The 19588-nt window shown below is 49.0% G+C and overlaps 1 protein-coding gene across 5 annotated transcripts in view; it reads left to right on the top strand.

Annotated features, from left to right (window-relative positions):
• The window catches only part of RIPOR3 (RIPOR family member 3), an 84543-nt gene extending 65196 nt beyond the window's left edge, over positions 1–19347 (top strand). For all 5 annotated transcript variants that reach the window (XM_029071035.1, XM_029071040.1, XM_029071034.1 and 2 more), the window contains 10 exons: positions 227–811; positions 2300–2436; positions 4141–4255; positions 4823–4958; positions 7782–7943; positions 10534–10692; positions 11569–11771; positions 14777–14860; positions 16009–16099; positions 17863–19347. In XM_029071035.1, coding sequence (XP_028926868.1) covers positions 227–811; positions 2300–2436; positions 4141–4255; positions 4823–4958; positions 7782–7943; positions 10534–10692; positions 11569–11771; positions 14777–14860; positions 16009–16099; positions 17863–17963 — 1773 coding nt within the window. In that variant the 3' untranslated portion in view covers positions 17964–19347. The remainder of the gene's footprint in view (positions 1–226; positions 812–2299; positions 2437–4140; positions 4256–4822; positions 4959–7781; positions 7944–10533; positions 10693–11568; positions 11772–14776; positions 14861–16008; positions 16100–17862) is intronic.
• The last annotated feature ends 241 nt before the right edge of the window (positions 19348–19588 follow it).

The following is a 19588-nucleotide window of genomic DNA, read 5'->3' as shown; positions in this document are numbered from 1 at the left end:
GCTGACTGCCCTGAGCGGAAAGGAGAAGTGGGGGTGTGGGTTGGAAGTCGCCAGGTGCAATTCCACTGCTGCTCACCATGAGTAATAGTAATAGTGTTTATGAAGCCCTTACTGGGGACAGAACACTGAGCTAAGCACTGGGAAAGAATGTACGGATGGTAATTGGATTGGAATGGGACAGATTTGGGGGGCTGGACCTGACTTCACCTCTCCCCCTGCCCCCCAGTCTGTTTTGCAGCAGCAGGGGACAAGGGGCGGTTGCGGGGGCCCCGCTCTCCTGAGGTACCTGTCTGACGGCGATCTGGACGAGCCCCTCAGGGGATGTCGACTCAAACAGCCCGAGGGGAACGAAGTGGATTCTTTCAGTTCGGACGACCCCCGAGAGGCAGAAAGCGCCGCCTCCGCCTCGGATCTGGGGCTCCCCGCTCCGACCCCCTGGCCCCACAGCTCCATCGAGGAGGAGGAGCGATGGGGAGACCACCTGCGGCCCCCAAGCCCCCGGCTTCCGCCTCTCGCCCTGGAGACACCCCGCAGGGCCGGGGCTCGGCCTATGACGCTGGACTTGGGGGACGGAGGCCAAGGCGACCCGGCCGACCAGAAGCCGCCCCGGACCTCCGGTCTCCGAGAGACGATCTTTGAAGGGCGGAAGCAGGCGGAAAAGGTTGGGAGAGAGGGACAGGCCGAAGGAAGCTGTCCGTCTATTGAGAAATATCTGCAAGAGGTTTTAGACTTACTCAAGATGCTGCAACCAGGATTGACCCAGCTCCAGGAATTAGAGTACCAAGTCCTGTGCTTCAGGGACCGGCTAAAGGTACGATCGGTTTTCTGGCTCACGTGGAGGACTGCCTTTCGACTGGCCTTGGTTCCCATCCTCCCCGGTCCCCACTCTCTCTCAAATCTTCTTTTGTGTTTGACCTCAGTCGGGATTCCCGTCAAAGGGCAGGGACTTTCTCTGTTGCCGGCTTGTACATTCCAAGCACTTAGTACAGTGCTCTGCACATAGTAAGCGCTCAATAAATACTATTGAATGAATTGCCGCTTGAAGAAACAAATACAGCTGGGAGAGGAGTTCAGACAGCTCTTCAGGGGGTGGTGACGGTATTTATTTTGCACCTACAGTGTGCAGATTGCTGTACCAAGTGCTGGAAGAAAATACAGACGGTCACTGTCCCGTGTGGGACTTCAAGTCAAAAGGATGTCCACCAACTCTATTGGACTGTACTCTCCCAAGTGCTCAGTACGGTGTTCTGCACACAGCAAGCACTTAATAAATACTATTGGTTGATTAGCTGTGCAGGAACTCGAACACCATAGGATAGTAGGATCCCAAGCTGCAGGGGGGCTCCCAAGAATCTCTTAATCCATTCTTGCGCCTCCGATATCTAACTCACGTCAAGGGCCCTGCCGATCAATCACTACTATTTTCCGAGTGCCTATTGTGTGGGCGGGGCAGGGTACCAAGTGCTTGGGGGCCTCAGTTGCCCAGTCGATGTGGGCAATTTGGCCTCCTCTTCTTGCTCATCCCAGCTCCCGAAGGAATGAGAAGATCCCAAATGGTGGTTGTCTGGTATATTGCCTCTTTGAAACCTGCTCTCTTCTCTTTGGGAGGGTAAAATAGAAATAACAGACACGATTCCTGCCCCCCAGAAGTTTACAATCTATAGCCGGTCTGGCCCTTATAGAGCTCCAGTGGAAAGGATCTCACACTCTGCCTCAGGCCTCCCAATCTTTTGAAAGAAAGTTCTTCTTCATGACTGGCCTTTTGAGTGACAATGGATTTTTCTCTCAAAAGCCACATGAGCTCTTTATCGGTCAACACTGACGCAATCATGGCTTAATGGATAGAGCGAGGACCTGGGTTCTAATCCCGGCTCCGCCACTTGTCTGCTGTGTGACCTCGGGCAAGGCACTTCACTTCTCTAGGCCTCAGTTACCCCATCTGTAAAATGGGGATTAAGACTATGAGCTCCATGAGGGACTTGGACTGCATCCAACCTGATCAGCCTCTATCTACCCCAGGGCTCAGTACGGTGCCTGGCACGTAGTAAGAACTTAACGAATACCATTAAAAACACACACAAACTGAAAAAAAAAACACTTTGGGAACCACGGGGTGGACAAATGGGATTTTCATTCTCAGTATTAATCTAGCAATCATTTAAACGGAGTGCTTTTTGTGTCCAGAGCCCTGCACTACGTGTTTGGGAGAGTACAATATAGCAGAATTAGTCGACATGCTCCCTGCCCACAAGCTAAGTGGATCATCTTTTTCAGTGAATTCCTTTCTTTTGGCCGCCAGGCCCGAGACTCTTATCAGGAGCGCTCGTCGATGGAGAGTTTGATGGAGACGGTGTTGGAAAGTTTTGACTTTTTAAATGCCGATTTTCACGAGGATGACCTCTCCCTGTTTGGCAGTGTCAAGAACCCCAGTGTCAGGTGAGTGAAGCCCAGCACAGCACCAGAGCCTTCTGGTTACGGGCATTTCTTGCTCTTTGGGATCCTCACGTTCCCTTCCTTCCCTAAAGATGGTCTTCCTCTTGGAGTTGTGATGCCTCTGAATAACAATACCTCACTAGAGAGTTGGCTGCTTTCGGCTGGAAGGGAGTGGACAAGACCAGGATAAAATCCTGCGGCTGTTTTATTCCTCCCAATTGTTCAGAGGTAGCCAGGATGTTAACTGGCTTCGTTTTTGGGACTTTTTCATCGGGTCATTCTGCCCTGCCTACCCCCAGTCAATAAATGGTATTTATTGAGCACTTACTGTGGGCTGAGCTCTGTACTAAGCGCTTGGGAAAGTACGATACAACAGAGTTGCTAGGCATAAGTCTCAGTCTAGAAAGAGTCTACAGTTCAGGCGGGGAGACAGATAGCGGCGTGGCTCAGTGGCAAGAGCCCGGGCTTTGGAGTCAGAGGTCGAGGGTTTGAATCCCGGCTCTGCCACTTGTCAGCTGTGTGACTATGGGCAAGTCACTTATCTTCTCTGTCCCTCAGTTACCTCATCTGTAAAATGGGGAGTAAGACTGTGAGCCCCACGTGGGACAACCTGATTCCCCTGTGTCTACCCCAGCGCTTAGAACAGTGCTCTGCACATAGTAAGTGCTTAAATACCAACATTATTATTATTATTATTATAAATTAGGGATATGTATATAAGTGCTGTAGGGGTGGTACTAGGGTGGAGGTCAAGTGCTTACAGGGCTTAGATCCAAGTGCTTAGGTGACACATAAGGGAGAGAGCTGCATTTCAGGGCCTTCTGCAAGCAGAGAACTCAATGCTAAGTGCTCCATGACCACACAAATGTAATAAGACAGGACCTTGTCTTCAAGGAGCTTCCAATCTAATGGAGAAGTGACTCCTGTCGTGGATGAGGAAGTGTTTAGAAATGCACGGCCAACTGGGTGAACGCCGAAAGAACAATATTCTGTGGGCAGGGATTGTGTTTACTGTGGTATTGTACTCTCCCGAGCGCTAAGTACAGTGCTCGGCACACAGTAAGAGATCAAGAAATACGACTGAATGACTGAATGGAAGAATATATTCTCCCCGCACTAGATTGGAAGCTCCTTATGGGCATGGAAGGAGTCTACCAACTCTATGTATTGTCTTCTCCCAAGCGCTTAGTACAGTGGTCTGCACACAGTAAGCGCTCAAGGAGCAACGTGGCCCTAGTGGAAAGAGCATGGGGATAGGAGTCAGAGGACCTGAGTTCTAATTCCAGCTCTGCCATTTGCTGTGTGACCTTGGGCCAGTCACTTAAGGTCTCTGTGCCTCCGTTCCCCCATCTGTAAAATGGGGATTAAGACCGTGAGTCCCATCTGGGACATGGACTGTTTCCCATCCGATTAGCTTGTATCTACCCCAGGGCCTGACACATAGTAAGTGATTAACAAATACCATTAAAAAAAAGGTACCATCGATTAATCGCCGCAGCCAGATATCGGTTCCGATCCTCCCCCTTCCCGCTCCACATCCCAAAGGCCTCCCGAGCGGTCCTGCGTCCGTTCTCTATTTTTCACTCCCGCTGGTCTCCCTTCGGTTTATCCGTATCTTTCCGGGACCCCAATTTGATTGACTCCTCTCCCAATTCCAGAGGGTCCTAAGCTCATCCGGGCAGTGACTAGTCTATTTGCCCATTTCAGCAACGATGGGGCGTCGCGATCTCTGAAAGCGTTGACCAAAGAGCTGACGGCGGGAACCGATGAGCTGGATGTGGTGCTGATCGTTCATCTCCAAGTGTGCAGAGCCCTCTTACAGGTAGGAGCTAGCTGGGAAGCGGGGGAAATGCATCGCGGCTGAAACGAGAGAAACCCCCGCTATTTAAAGTAGAATCTGGGGGAGAAACTTTGGGCTTTAAATAGCGTTGGGCTGTACCCCGCATCACTGTCTGGTATTTGTTGAGCATTTACTGTGTGCAGAGGAGTGTACTGAGTGCTTGGGAGAGGACAGTACAGAGTCGATAGACGTGTTCCCGTCCCACAGGGATCTTACGCTTTAGAAGGAGAGACAGACGTGAAAACAAATTACGATTAGGTACGCAAGTGTTGTGGGCCGAAGAAATTCGGAAGCAAGATGTCTTTGTCAAAAGGAAAGGGATGTAAAATGACTAGCCTGTTTGATTCCTGGCCAGCATGTGCGTGCCGGTGGCTACGGACCCGTAGTATAGGTTCTTTCTGAACTGGATCATGCTAGCCCGGGGCCTGGTTGAACAGCCCAGCCGACCACACCACTTGGGGCTGGGTTATGGCCTCAGGATCCTTTCAGTATGGTGGCCGGGGCCTTGATTGAATTAAAAAGACTTAAATCGCCGGCTTTGTGTTTCAGAAACTGATCTCCCCTAACTTGGCGAGCCTGGTCCAGGAGAGCCTGCTGGAGGAGCTGTTTCAGCAGAAAGGAGTTCTGGAGACGCTGTCTTCGCTGGATCTGCAGGTGGTCAGGAACGCTACGTCTGTTGAAGACAGTAAGTCATCCGGAGGCGGAGTGCACTGCCGGTCCTTTGCACGTGCAGGGCGGAATTCAAGGCTGGCCTGTGATAAAAACTCCCCTCTCTTCTGGCCGGCAGAAACTTAGGCTTCTAAAAAGCGAGTCAGAACTCTCCATTTTTTTTAAAAAAGATGGTATTTAAGCATTTACTATGTGCTAGGCACCTTACTAAGTGCTGGGGTAGATCCAAGATGATCAGGTTGGACACAGTCCTTATCCCACATGGGGCTCGCGGTCTTAATCCCCATCTTCCAGATGAGGTAACATCTGAGGCACGGAGAAGTGAAGTGATTTGCCCAGCGTCACACAGCAGACAGGTCGCAGAGTTGGATTAGAACTCAGGTCCTTCTGACTCCCAGGTCCGGGCTCTTTCCTCCTACAGGGAACGATCAGATGTATGAGAAGCAGCGTGGCTCATTGGAAAGAGCACAGGCTTGGGAGGGAGAGGTCGTGGGTTCAAATTCCAGCTCTGCCACTTGTCAGCTGTGTGGGCAAGTCACTTCACTTCTCTGGGCCTCAGTTACCTCATCTGGAAAATGGGGATTAAGACTGTGAGCCCCACGTGGGACAATCTGATGACCTTATATCTACCTCAGCACTTAAAACAGTGCTTGGCACATAGTAAGCACTTAACAGATATCATCATCATTATTTATTATTATTATTATTATTATGTAGCTCAGGGGACAGTTCCCTTACAGGGAATGAGGAAAAGGAATTTAGGAAGCTGAAGGCGTAACTCGCGAGATGTACCTGGAGGACATGGTGGAGAGGATAGTTTGGGATGTTGCAACCTATTTCTTTTCAGCAATGGCCCCATGTTTCTTTCCAGCAATCTCATTTTATTTCTCCATCTAGACTGTAAGGTCACTGTGAGCAGGGAACGTGTCTACCAACTCTGTCGTTAGTGCACTCTCCCAAGCACTTAGTACAGTGCTCTGCACAGAGTAAGAGCTCGATAATAGGATGGATTGATTTTTCCTAAAATACTGCTTTAAAGGAGTCATCGTTGTCCACTGGAAGACTACTGGGAGAAGTTGTGTCCCTAGGGAAAGGACCACAGAACCGGAAGTCAGGAGACCCAGGTTTTACGTGTCTTTCAACTCTGTTATACGCTCCCAAGTGCTTAGTACAGTGCTCTGTACAAGTGCTAAATAAATACAACCGATGATTGATATTCACCCTGGCTCTGCCACTTTCCTGCCGTGCCACCTTGAACGAGTCCTTTAACTTTTCTGCGCCTCAGTTTGTGCACCTGTGAAGTGGAGGTTCAATACCTGTTTTCCTTCTCTCTCGGTCCTGTGTGGGACGGGGACTGTGCCTGATTTGTTCATCCTGTATTTACCCCAGCTCTTAGCACAGTGCTTGTTGCAGAGCGGGTGATTAACAAATACTGCTATTAATTATTATGAGCCGAAGAGAAAGGAAAAAAAAAAGAGGTTACAGAGGGCTTGGCTTAGGTATTGCGGGGTAGAGCAGGGCGGAGCCACCCAGGGGAGAGAGTTGATTCTACTAGCTCTGGGTTAGAAAAATGCGGTTCAACCGGGAGCTGGGATAGAGGGGAAAGCGGCGTGGCCTTAGTAGAAAGGGCCTGTGAGTCAAGGGACTTGGGTTCCAATTCTGCCTCCACCTCCTGCCTGCTGTGAGAAATTGGTCAAGGTCACTTAACTTCTCTGGGCCTCAGTTTCTTCGTCTGTAAAATGGGCTTTCAATACCTATTCAGTCATTCAATAGTATTTATTGAGCGCTGTTCTCACTACTTGAACTGCAAGCCACACGTAGGACAGGGACTGTGTCTGATCTGATTGTCTTGTACATATCCCAGTGCTAAGCACACAGTGAGTGCTTAGCAAATACCATGATTATTATATTAAAGGGAACTTTAGCCGCGGACTATAGACACCAGGTGGATTCTAAATAAATGCAGGGGGACCCAAAGTCCCGCGTCTTAGCATTCTCCACGAGCAGTTGACTGAAGATGAGACGCTTGACCTAGCGACCAGAGCCCGGGTCTGGGAGTCAGGACCTGGGTTCTAATCCCGGCTCCACCACTTGTCTGCTGTGTGACCTTGGTCAAGCCACTTCACTTCTCAATAGCCCAGTTGCCTCACCTGTCCTGATTCCCGTGTCTACCCCAGCGCTTAGAACAGTGCTCGGCACATAGTAAGCGCTTAACAAATACCAACATTATTATTATTATTATTATTATTATTAGGTTTAAAAACGTGAGCCCCATGGTGGATACTGTGTCCGACGTGATTAGCTTCCATCTAGAGAAGCAGCGTGGCTTAGTGCAAAGAGCCCGGGCTTGGGAGTCAGAGGATGTGGGTTCTAATCCTGCCTCCGCCACTTGTCTGGTGTGTGACCTTGGGCAAGTCACTTAACCTCTCTGTGCCTCAGTGACCTCATCTGTAAAATGGGGATTAAAAGCGTGAGTCCTACGTGGGACAACCTGATGACCCTGTATCTACCCTGGCGCTTAGTACAGTGCTTGGCACAAAGTAAGTGCTTAACAAATACCATTCTTCTTCTTATTTATCTATCCCAGCGTTTAGCGCTGTGCCTGACATAGAGCGTGAGCTTAACAAATAGCGTATTTGAAAAAAAGGTAACTCTCCAGTGCGGTCACCGCATTAAATACTTTTATTGATTTCCTTTCCCCGTCCCCAAGCTCCCTAAGCCTTCTGTGTGGCTCTAAAGACAGAGACCGTTCACTCGCTTTGCCAGTTCTTCTCGATGAACCCTCTCTGTGAAGCGGCCTTGGAGCCATCAGCGAACATTTCCAAATTTGGCTTTTCAGTTCTCCCCCAGGCAATCAAGAGGAAACGGTGTCTGAAGCTGTGGAGAGGGAGCACGGAGCCGGGCAGGGTCCTGGTCTGCTCGGCCGCGCAACTTCAAAATCAGCTAAAGAAAACGTTACTGCACAAAATCAAAGCCAAATATCCAGGACAACTGGAAACAGGTACCAGAGGCAGGGGTAGAGGGTGGGGGGTGAAGTATTACGGCGGAGGGGATAGATCACAGGCCTGGGATATAGAAGGTCATGGGTTCTAATCCCGGCTCTGCCATCTGTCTGCCGTGTGATCTTGGGCAAATCGTTTCACTTCTCTGGGCCTCAGTTGTCTTATCTGTAAAATGGGGATCGAGACCGTGAGCCCCATGTGGGACAGGGACTGTGTCCAATCCGATTTGCTTGTATCCACCCCAGTGCTTAGTACAGTGCCTAGCACGGAGTTAAGCACTTAAATATCACAGTTATTATTAAGATACTGAACACATCTTGGAAAAATTCCAACAGCCAACTCCCATTTGACCTTTGTTCTGTTCTCATTCATCTAAGTGCTTACTACACTGCTCCGCACACAGTAAGCGCTCAGTAAATCGACTGAATGAATGGGTGGAGAGTGTTTCCTGAGACCAGGAAACTCAGTCTTTGCAGTGCCCGTTTTGTAATCGGCGGCATTTATTGACCACTTACTCTATGCAGAACACCGGACTGAGTGGGAGAGGACGATAGGCTAGAGTTGACGGGACTCGATCCCAGACCTCAAGGAGCTTAGAGTCTAGTCTTTTCCTTTGCATTCTTTAGAAGGACTCAGAACCTGTCCCGAGCTAAACCGTGTTCTACTTGGAACTTGTTCTGAGCTACTGTGTGCTCCCCAATTAGTACGTAACCCGTGTTAAGGAACTGTTCAAGAAAAGTACACTCCCAGCACCTGTTGCCGGTCTCATTCCGTAAACACAACCATCAGACCTTCCTCTCCACTTACAATAATAATCATGTTGGTATTTGATAAGCGCTTACTATGTGCAGACCACTGTTCTAAGCGCTGGGGTAGATACAGGGTAATCAGGTCGTCCCACGTGAGGCTCCCAGTTAATCCCCATTTTACAGATGAGGTAACCGAGGCACAGAGAAGTTAAGCGACTTGCCCACGGTCACACAGCTGACGGGCGGCCGAGCCGGGATCTTACTCTCCGACGTAGAGGTCGGCTTCGGAGCTCTGAAGGGACAGGCTCGATCCTTTCATTTATTCGATTGTATCCATTCGGCGCTTAATGCGTGCGGAGCACCGTCCTAAGTGCTCGAGAGAGTTCGATACAACAGTAGACAGACACGTTCCCTGCCCACAGCGAACTTACTGTCGATAGCATCTGCGGAGCCCCCACTGGGTACTGAGCACTTTTCTAAGTGCGGGGAAGAGTTCGACAAAGTTAGAAGGCAGGGATCGGGGGTTCTGGGGGCTTGCGATCGAGCAAGGGAGGTGGACACACAATAATGGTGGACACGAAATCATTCCAGAGAGGAGGAAAAAGAAGGGAAAGATGGCTAAGGGCTTAAATAGCAATGGGTTTGGCTGTAGCGGGGTGGAGCTCTGCTGTGCGTTGTGAGGCCATGAGGCTGGAGGGAGGTGAGAGGGTCTGAGGCAGGGAGAAGAAGGTTAAATTGGGAAAGGTCTCCCGGAGGAGGTGTGATTTCCGAAGGGCTTTGAGGATGGAGAGAGCTGCCGTCAGCCCACTGTGGAGGGGGAGAGAGTTCCGGGCAAAATGGCCTCGTGGAAAGAGCATGGAACCAGGCGAGCAGGTTCTAATCCTGCTCTGCCCCCTGCCTGTCGTATAACCCTGGGCAACTCACTTAACTTCCCTGTGTCTTAGTCTCCCCTTCTTTAAAATAGGAAATCGAGCCCTGTTCTCTCTTGTACTTAGAGTGAGGTAAGTGAAGCGGAAGGTCTGACGGTTGTGTTTATGGAATGAGACGGGCAGCAGGTGCTGGGAGTGTACTTTTCTTGAACTGTTCCTTAACACAGGTACTAACTGGGGAGCACGCTGTAGCTCAGAACAAGTTCCACACACCTCCGTCACCTTCCTTAGCTGTTCGGTTTCAGGAGAAGCAGTGCGTGGCTTAGTGGATAGAGCACGGGCCCGGGAGTCACAAGGACCTGGGTTCTAATCCTGGCTCTGCCACATGTCCGAGCCTCCCCTTTTCCTCTGCTCCCCCTCCCCATCGCCCCGACTCCCTCCCTCTGCTCCCTCCTTCTCCCCACCCCACAGCACTTGTGTATATATGTACATATTTATTAATCTATTTATTTTATTAATGACGTGTATATGTCCATGATTTTATATTGATGCTACTGGTGTCTATCTGCTTGTTTTGTTTCTTGTCTGTCTCCCCGCTTCCGGACTGTGCGAGTCCGTTGTTGGGTAGGGACTGTCTCTGTATGTTGCCGAATTGTACTTTCCAAGTGCTTAGTACAGTGCTCTGCACACAGTAAGCGCTCAGTAAATACGATTGAATGAATGAATGCCGTGTGACCTTGGGCAAGTCTCTTCACCTCACTTAGCTCATCTTGTAAAATGGGGATTAGGAGTGTGAGCCCCTTGTGGGACGGGGACCGTGTCCAACCTGATTAACTTGTACCTACCCCAGTGCTTAGGACAGTGCCTGGCACATAGTAAGCACTTAACAAGTATCATTATTATTATTATTATTATTGTTATTAACAACTTTCATGAGCCTCACCGTCTCTTTCCGGTGCCCCCCGGCCCAGTCTGTGTCAGGATGCTGGAGCAGATGGTCACACGCGGGGGGCTGCTCGCCTTCTCCAGTCTCTCCGAAGACCTGGTCACGTGGTTCCAGTTTCACGGCTACTTGCAAAAGCAGAATGTCAACAATCTGGAGAAACACTTCGCGAGACTCACAAAAGAAGGTACGTGGCACCGTCCGTGTGGTCTCGGCGGCTAGAGAAACAGATTAACTTCCATGGAGACCAACTTTCTCTTAGCCTCTTTGATTTAGACGGTCTCAGCTCGCTTACTGGAAGCGTCTTCCCGTTACAGTTCAACGCCACTTTCCCCTCTCCCTTTGGTCGGACCCGCTTCGGACGGCCAAGTTTAGTGTGGTTTCAAACCCAAATCCGGAGGCCACGTTTAGCTTCGGGTGAGGGTGAGGAATTCAAAAATCAGGAACGGGATCGGTTGCGGAGCGTGGTCTCGTCCCACCGTTCTGCAGAGGCTCGGAGAGTGATATTTTGGTGTTGCTGGGGCTTGAGTGCTTTTAATTTAATCGTTTTCTAAGTGTGCACATAGTGCAAAGCACTGTATTAAGTGCTGGGGAAGCTTCAGGGTTATCACTCTGGCCAAGGTTGCTGTCCTTCATGAGGTTCCCAATCTAAAATGATCTGTTTTTGGATCGGCATGGGCCTTCTTGCTGTCAGTCTTCTGCAGCGCCAAGCAAACATCTCGATCCCTGAAAGTCGCTCGGTTTTGGAGCTTGGGAAGGTCGTCTCCCAGATATCCAGTAGATCCTTTGGCCCATCCAGTCTCTGGGGAGAAAACTGACAATTCCTGGATCGCTCCCTTCATTCATCCCCCCGGCCCAGCCCCCCGGCACTTAGGTCCACCTCAGTAATTTATTTATTTAATGTCTGTCTCCCCATCTAGACCGTAAGCTCGCTGCTGGCAGGGAATGTGTCTGTTATAGTGCACCCTCCCCAGCGTTTAGTACAGTGCTCTCCCCGCAGTAAGCGCTCAATAAATACGACTGGCCGTCGGACCGATCTGAGAGTCCCTCTCGCCCCACGTAGTGACGCTCGTCGAAGAGGTGCAGTGTCCCGGGCGGCTGAAAAGAATCAAGAGACTGAAGGGAAAGCGGCTGAGCCAGCTGCAGCCCCTGCCCCAGACGCTAAGGACCCTGGCCCTGCTACAGCTGGAGGAGAACCGGCGAGTGGGCAAAGCGGCCACTTCCTGTCTCGCCGGCGCCGCTAAGAACAAGAGCTTCCGGGAAAAGGTATGGACTGGGGTTGGGATGGGGTGGGGGGACGTCGAGGTCCTCGCTGACCACTGCTCCGTTGGGCAACGGTCACGAGGGGGTCTGTCCTTACTGTTACCGGTCGTAGTAATAATGGAATTGAAATGCCTACTGTCTGCTCCCTTTTCACATCTGACAGTGACTCTCCCCATCTTCGATGGTGGAATGAATAGAGCATGGGTCTGGGAGTCGGTCACAGATTCTAATCCAGACTCCACCGCTTGTCTGCTGTGTGAGCTTGGGCAAGTCACTTCACTTCTCCCTGCCTCCGTTACCTCATCTCTAAAATGGGAATTGACACTGGGAGTCCCTCTTGGGATCCAACCCGATCACCTTGTATCCACCCCGGGGCTCGGTACGGTGCCTGGCACATAGCAAGCGCTTAACAGATATCACAATTATTATTATTCAAAGACTTATTGAAGGCGCATCTCCTCCTCCGAGAAGCCTTCCCTAAGTCCTCCTCTCCCGCTCCCTTCTGCGTTGCCCTGACTTGCTCTCTTTATTCATCTTCCCTCCCAGCCCCACTGCACTTATCTACATATCAGTAATTTTATTTATTTATGTTAATGTTGGTCTCCCCCTCTAGACTGTGAGCTCGTTATGGACAGAGAGTGTGTCTGTTACATAGTTTTTTTGTACTCTCCCAAGCACTGAATACAGTGCTGTGCACCCAGCAAGTGCTCAGTAAATACGATTGACTGACCGACAGCTCGGTCCCAGGCTAGATACGAGGTTATCAGATTGGACGTAGTCGCCGTCCCACACGCGGCTCACGGTCTGCCTTAGCCCCATTTTACAGGTGAAGAAACTGAGGCCCAGAGAGAGTAGCTTGCCCGAGATCCCACGGCAGGTCGGTGGCAGAGCTGGAATTAGGATCCGGGTCTCCCGATTCCCAGTTCCACGCCCTTTCCACTAGACCACACTGCCTCTTGCCCACTGACTTCCCTTCACAGGGTTGGTGGAAGAGAGGGAGTGATGGGGAATAAAAACTACAATAATAAGTGGTGTGTAGGAAGATCTTCCTCTGGGCCAAGCGCTGGGGTAGAAACAAGAGCAGCCCAATGGGCAGAGGTAGGCCAGATATGCCGACGGGTCTGGGGGCCTCCAGCTGCCAACTTGGTGCCCACCCAGGCTGGACTGGACACCGCTTTTGTCAGGATGGGGCTTGCTGGGCCTTGTGTCCAGACTGTGCCCACCCACACACCCCCTCTAGACTCACTGTGGGCAGGGAATGCGTCAGTTTATTGTTGCACTGTATTATTATGGTATTTAAGCGCTTACTATGTGCCAGGCACCGTTCTAAGCTCTCAACTCTCCCAAGTGCTCGATACAGTGCTCTGCACCCAGTCAGCGCTCATTCAATACGATTGCCTGATTGACGATGAGGGTTTTGGGGGTTCCACTGCGTGAGCACCACCGCAGTCCGGCCAACTCAGCATCAAAAAAACCAACCACCTCGAGAGAGGCAAGCCCTAGTTGTGATCCCTGAACGTGCAAACAGACGGTCCCCTCCTTTGTTTACTCGGTGGCCAAGGCCTGAGATAGGACTTTGAACGGAGTCCAGATCCCAGCACGAAGTGTTGCCCCTTGGAATTGATTTAATCAGAAGCTGGGGATGCAAACGTTCAGCTCCATGTCTTTAACCGCTTCACGTTAGGGAGACGCTGTGCCCGTCTGGGCGGCCGGTGAGCCGGTGACCCCGTTGGACTCATTAATCGATCGCGTTTGACTGCTTGCTGGGTGCAGAGCACTGTCCTAAGCCCTTGGGAGAGTGCGACGACACTGTAACAGGCACATTCCCTGCCCACTCGGAGCTGCTTATTCCGATCACAGCCTTGTTTCGCTCTCGTTACGAAGGAGAAAGCGATTCCTCCGCTCAGCCCCTCTGCGACTTGCCTGTCCATCCCTCTCCCGGCTGGCACACGGGGGGCAACTGGTGACGGAGCTCGTCCCCTAGACTGAAAGCTCGCTGTGGGAAGGGGACGTGTCTGCCAACTCTGTTACGGTGGACTCTCCCGAAGGTTTAGTACAGTGCTCTGCACATCGTAAGCGCTCAATAAATAGGACTGAGGACTAGAGAGGGGAGACGTAGAGGGTTGGCTCCATCTTGTGGCCTACTGTCATCTTTGGTCACCAGCGTGCCAGGGTAGAGCTGAGCTCAGGATGGGGGTAAGGAACCTGGGTTCCTCCCCTGGCAGCTCCTTGAGGGCAGGGATCAGGCCTACTGACTCCAATCTGCTCCCATGTGCTCAGGACACGTTCGGTCTAAAGGAGGTGCTCAAAAGGCTCATCGAGAGTCTTTCCCGGAAAAACCACTTTTCCTTCTCGTTGTAGGGCACTGTGTGGGTGGGTGGACGGACCCGCGCTGACCCTTCCAGCCACCCTCGCCCCTATGGGTAACTTCCCCACGAGTCCCCGTACAATCAATTGACGCTCTTCGTCGAGCGGACTCGAGGAAGGCCGGAGTCCATTCCTCCATTAACTCACCTCAGGACCTACCAACGAGATCGGCTGTGGCTTTTCCAGTTTGAAATCTTAAATGTGGGAACCGTATTAAAACGCTCTCTCGCCGATTATCTGGGATTTTTAGACAGTCTGCACCTTTCCGTTTGTTTAAAATGGTAGTTCAACACTTACTGTGGGTCAAACACTGTTCTAAGTGATGCGAAAGTACAATCGATGTTATAATGTGCTTAGTACAGTGCTTTGCACACAGTAAGAGCTCAATAAATAGGATTGAATGAATGAATGAACATGTTTAGATCTGGAGGCATCACCGCAGGACAGCCAAGGTAAGTCTCAGGAATTCCAAATTGACATCCGTTACCGCCAGGTTTTGTGCAGCCTCATGACTTTTTAAAAGGAACTATAATTTTTTAGAAGGAACCACCTGAACACAGGGAATGCTTGAAACTGGGGTATTTTAAAACCAAGCCATTTAAAAAATCATTTCCAGTGTTGATAGCCATCTTGTTTTCTAGGCTGTCCTTTTTTACACTGATGCCTTGACAGACAGAGATGGAAAACTTCAGCAAGCGGCATGTATTGCCCTTAAACATCTCAGAGTAAGTATGATTAGATTTTTCTGGTTGGGGATTTGACAAAGGATACTCCATGGGTCTGTGCTTTAACCTGAGTGAAATTCTAAATCGCTGTCTTGGGGGAAAATAAGCATAATGATAGTTAGTTATTATGCCAAGCGTTATGCTAAGGCACAGCCCCCAACTTCTCCAACTCAGTCTGTGAGGGAAAGAGAAAAGTACTTTATCCCCAGTTTACAAACAAACTGAGGCACTGGGGATCAGAGCGGGGAGGGAAGGCAGTTTCTAAGGGAATTGACCAAAGTCGTGCAGCAGGAAAGCAGGCAAAGAAACTCTATATGGATCTAGGAGCATTTAGACTCAAGCTTTTGTCCTGGCAGCCTAACTTTTCAGTAGTGGGCTGCCGAGTTGAATAAATGCTCAATTTATGCTCAATTTATTCTCAATTTATGCTCAATTCTCCTGTAATGCAGGACTTCCCTTCCAGTCCACCAAGCATTATGAAACGTTCACGCTATAGCAGATACGTACGGGCGTGACCATTTCTCTTGAAGGCATCCCACAGAATTGTTGCAAGAACAAGTAAGGTGGCCTAATGGATGGAGCCCAGGCCTGGGAGTCTGACTTGGGTTCTAATCCCAGCTCCGCCACTTGTCTGCTGTGTGACCTCGGGCAAGTCACGTCACTTCTCTGGGCCTCACTTCTCTCAGCTTTAAACGGGGATTCAATCCTAATCCCTCCTACTTAGACCGTGAGCCCCGTGTGGACGTGGACTACGTCCGATCTGAATAGCTTCTATCTACCCCAGCCCTTAATATAGTGCCTGGGACATTGGAAGTGCTTAACACCGTAAAAAAGTCTCGTTCCTTTACAATATGGATTTACTCAAACACAATGCTCACAGTGCTCCATTTTCCTATGTACTTTTTTTTAACCAAGAATCCACTCTTGTGGCAGACTACAGTGCTGTTAAAGTTGATGATGAAACTAGGAAATTGAGGTCAAATTCAGCTCGTAAATGGCCACCGGGCACTTTCCCTGAAGCAAAAGCTAAGCAGGAGAGGGAGCAAGAGGGCACTTCTTGGTAGTAGAGGGCAGGGGAGCACTAGAGGGTTAATTAAGGGGATGTTTGCTGTTTCCCATCAACTGTTCCCTTTTCCCTCCTATGACAGGGAATAGAAAGCATTGATCAGATTGCTAGCCTGTGTCAATCTGACTTGGAGGACGTGAGGACTGCAGCCCGAGAGACTACACTGTCATTTGGTAAAAGTTGGCTTTTAAAACACATTTACTTGTTGGAGTCTTCGGTTTCACGAGGGGATGGCTGGCGTCCGGGGCCTCCCAGCTCACCTTAGTTTTCGTTTCTGAAAAGCTGATTTTTATCCACTGAAACAACTCATAGAGTACAGCTTGAAGGTAGTGGTGCGTGAGGAGAAAAAAAAATGATCTAGCAACTTACCAAACTATCACTAACCCTGATTGTTTTGTTCCTCTCAGTGCTCTGCTTTGAGATGCTGAACTTCATTAACAGACTAGAACTTTCCCCTCAATCAGTAAATCATAATTAGAGCACTCAATGTGTGCAGAGAGCTGTACCGAATGCTTGGGAGAGTGCAATCTAACAGACACATTCCCTTTTCTCAGTGATCTTACAGTCTAGAGGGGGAGACGTTTATATAAAAAAATAAAATTACAGATCTGTACCTAAGTGCTGTGGGGCTGGGAGGGAGGATGAATAAAGGGAGCAAGTCAGGATGATATAGAAGGGAGTAGCAGAAGAGGAAAGGAGGGCAAATCTGATTGGTAAGCACTTTACCTGTGTATTTTTGTCTTCATCTCTTTTGAGCCGACTTTCCAGCCTTTCTTTGCTCTTTTTCCCTCCATCTTCACTCACGCTGTTTCCTTTCCCACATTAAATAGACCACAGGTCTCCTCCTCTAACAAGCTCACCCTAATTTTCCACAAGCTTTATCTAATTTCCCAGTACCCTGACACACGGCACCCTTTCGGCCAACTTTAACCATAAGAATGTATTTACACCTTCCTTAGCATATACATAGATTGCTATGGAAGATATAAATGTGTGTGTATTTAAATATATTTGTGTGTGTATATATTTATGTGTGAATATATATATATCTACATATATATATCTTTGTATGCATGTACTTTAACCCCTTTCACTATATTTTACGTGTCTTTCCCGTCACAGTTTAAGTTCCTTGTGTTGTGGGCAAGGAGTGTGTCACTTTATTATTCTATACTCCCCAAGTGTCTCTCTATCTGTTGCCGACTTGTTCATTTCAAGCGCTTAGTACAGTGCTCTGCACATAGTAAGCGCTCAATAAATGCTATTGAATGAATGAATGAATACTACAGTGTACCTCACCAAGTGGGTGGTTCAATTATTACTATTCCTTCCACCCCACCTTCTTGGAGCTTTCAAAAAACAGATTTAACTGGCCCTTCCCATTCCCCAAGCAGAGTTGAGAATCAAGCTTTTAAACTACACTTCCCTCTGTAACGGACCTAGATAAGGGGAGCTCGTGTGCCGTCGAAAACATCCCTAACTCAACCAGAGTTTGGATTCAAACTCCAGGTTTTCTTATTTTCAGCAGAATAGCGAGCTGATGGTCCTGGGGGGGGGGGGGGGGGGGGGGCAGTGATTTCAGGCTACTTCCTCCGTTCTGTGAGTGTGCACGGCCGACAGCAAAGATCTGCCAAGGGAGTTGGGAAGTGAGGTAATTTGTATCCACCGAGGGCCCCCTACCTGGCTCAGTCCCATTGCCCAGTCGGGTAGAGCGTGGATCCAGGCGCTGCCTGGAGGAGGTGTAGACTGGATCTGGCCTCTTAGAACCTTAATTTGAGGGCAGCAGAGCCCTTAGCAACCAAGTTCTCCCCGATCTATTCGGAGCATCCTACAACTCTACCCTCAAATGCCATGGCGTGCTAGGAACGAAACTTGGGACTACCGGGAGCATCAACCCTGCACTGTGCTGTTGACCCTTTCTTTGATGTATCTGCAGGTGAAAAAGGACGTTCGGCCTTTGAGAAGATGGACCGAATTTGCTGTGAAATGAGAGAGACTTTAAGGCAGGAAGCAGATATTGAAATCACGATATTTTAAGGAGTATGCGTGATGAGCCGACCAGCTACCACGTGATGATTCAGTGTTTGGTTCTACATCAGTCGCCACTGGGTTGGGCTTCAGCGGTGCACGTGTGAACGTGCGTAAGAATAAGAGAAAAGGATGACTGTTGGTCGCTATTTAGCTACCGGAGTTTCCAGAGGCTAGGGGCTCCGTTCTGCAGGTTGGTGCCACTCAAAACCTAGGGTTTGGTAAATTGCTCACATGCCTCAGCAAAGCACTCTAGGATCAGAGCCATTGAGTCAGAAGCACGTCTTGGGGGAAAGAGTTCACGTCTGGGAGGCGGGAGATCTGGGTTTGAGCCCCTGCTTCTGCAGTATGACCTTGGCCCAGTCACTTAACCTCTCTGTAGCCTCAGGTTCCTCATCTGTGCAACAGGGATACCCGCTTTCCCTTATCTTAAAATTGAGAGCCTCGTATGGGACAGGGATTAGGACCAATCTGAGTATTAGTATGATAAAAACAAAAAAACTTTCCAGGCAAAGTGAAGGATAGTTCATTTGGTGTTACTTCTCTAACATACAGATCTTTAAAAGGATCCCTAGAAGGAAAAAAAAAATAGGTCAGTGAGCAAGACAGTGATCAAACCCAAGTTGCCAAGGCCAAAAAGAGGGAGAGTTGAGTTCAAGGGGAAACATAATAAGGCTTTTCTCCTTCATTTTAGTAATGCAGGGAGAAAGACTTTGGTGTTAAGGTGATGTTTGTTCCGATGAGCAAAGAAGAATTGAGGTATGTAGAATTACCGAGTCCTCTGTGTAGCACAATTCTGAGTAGAGGATACAGCAAACATCTCGAAAATGCTTTCTGAGCACGACAGCTCTGTAAAATCAATGGTATTTGAGCGCTTACTATGTGCAGAGCACCGTACTAAGCTCTTACCTGCTTCCTCCCAAATAGATTGTAAACTCAGAGGGTAGGCATCATGTTTATACTATTGTACTCTTCCAAGCGCTTAGTATAGTGCTCTGCACCCAGTAGCAGTAGGTGCTCAATAAATACTAGTGTGTGATTGGGTGGGGAGAACCTTGCAAAAGCTCTTGAAGCCAACTTAACGTTAGTTGAGCTTATTAAACGTCTAAATTGCTGTTTGAAGTTTACATTAGAAAATATCGAAGTTGCTGGAAAATTATGGATGAAGAATCAGTTTACTTTAGAAGCCCCAATAAATCTGTATATCTAGTTTTTCTATAAATATCTACTGTGTATCGATGACACTTGGAAAAGTCCATAATTTACACATTACGTGCCTCATTTAAATCTTAACTGTACATATTTTGTGCTCTCTAGTTTTTCCATTTGATATTTATTTTCTTGAATTTTACATATTTGGTTTTCTAAAATTAAAAAAAAAAATTGAAAATTGCCCATGGCTCCTCTCAGTCAACTTTGTTTTGAAAATTTTACGAGTGGGGGGTCTTAGTGGAAATCAAAGCGCTATTTATCTCTGACTCTCTAACCCCATAGACAACATCCAAACTATCTGGCAGCTTTGAAAAATGGGAGGAGCAGGGGAGAAATGTCAATTCCCTTAAGAGTTGGCGAAATCCAGTGAGGCGCCTTTCCTTAGTCCCCTTGCGGGACGATGGGAAATTCTCCCGGGAGTT

The sequence above is a fragment of the Ornithorhynchus anatinus genome, chromosome 8 (genome assembly GCF_004115215.2).
Source record: "Ornithorhynchus anatinus isolate Pmale09 chromosome 8, mOrnAna1.pri.v4, whole genome shotgun sequence".
Taxonomy (NCBI): Eukaryota; Metazoa; Chordata; class Mammalia; order Monotremata; family Ornithorhynchidae; genus Ornithorhynchus; species Ornithorhynchus anatinus.
This window is presented reverse-complemented; position numbering and strand designations above follow the sequence as displayed.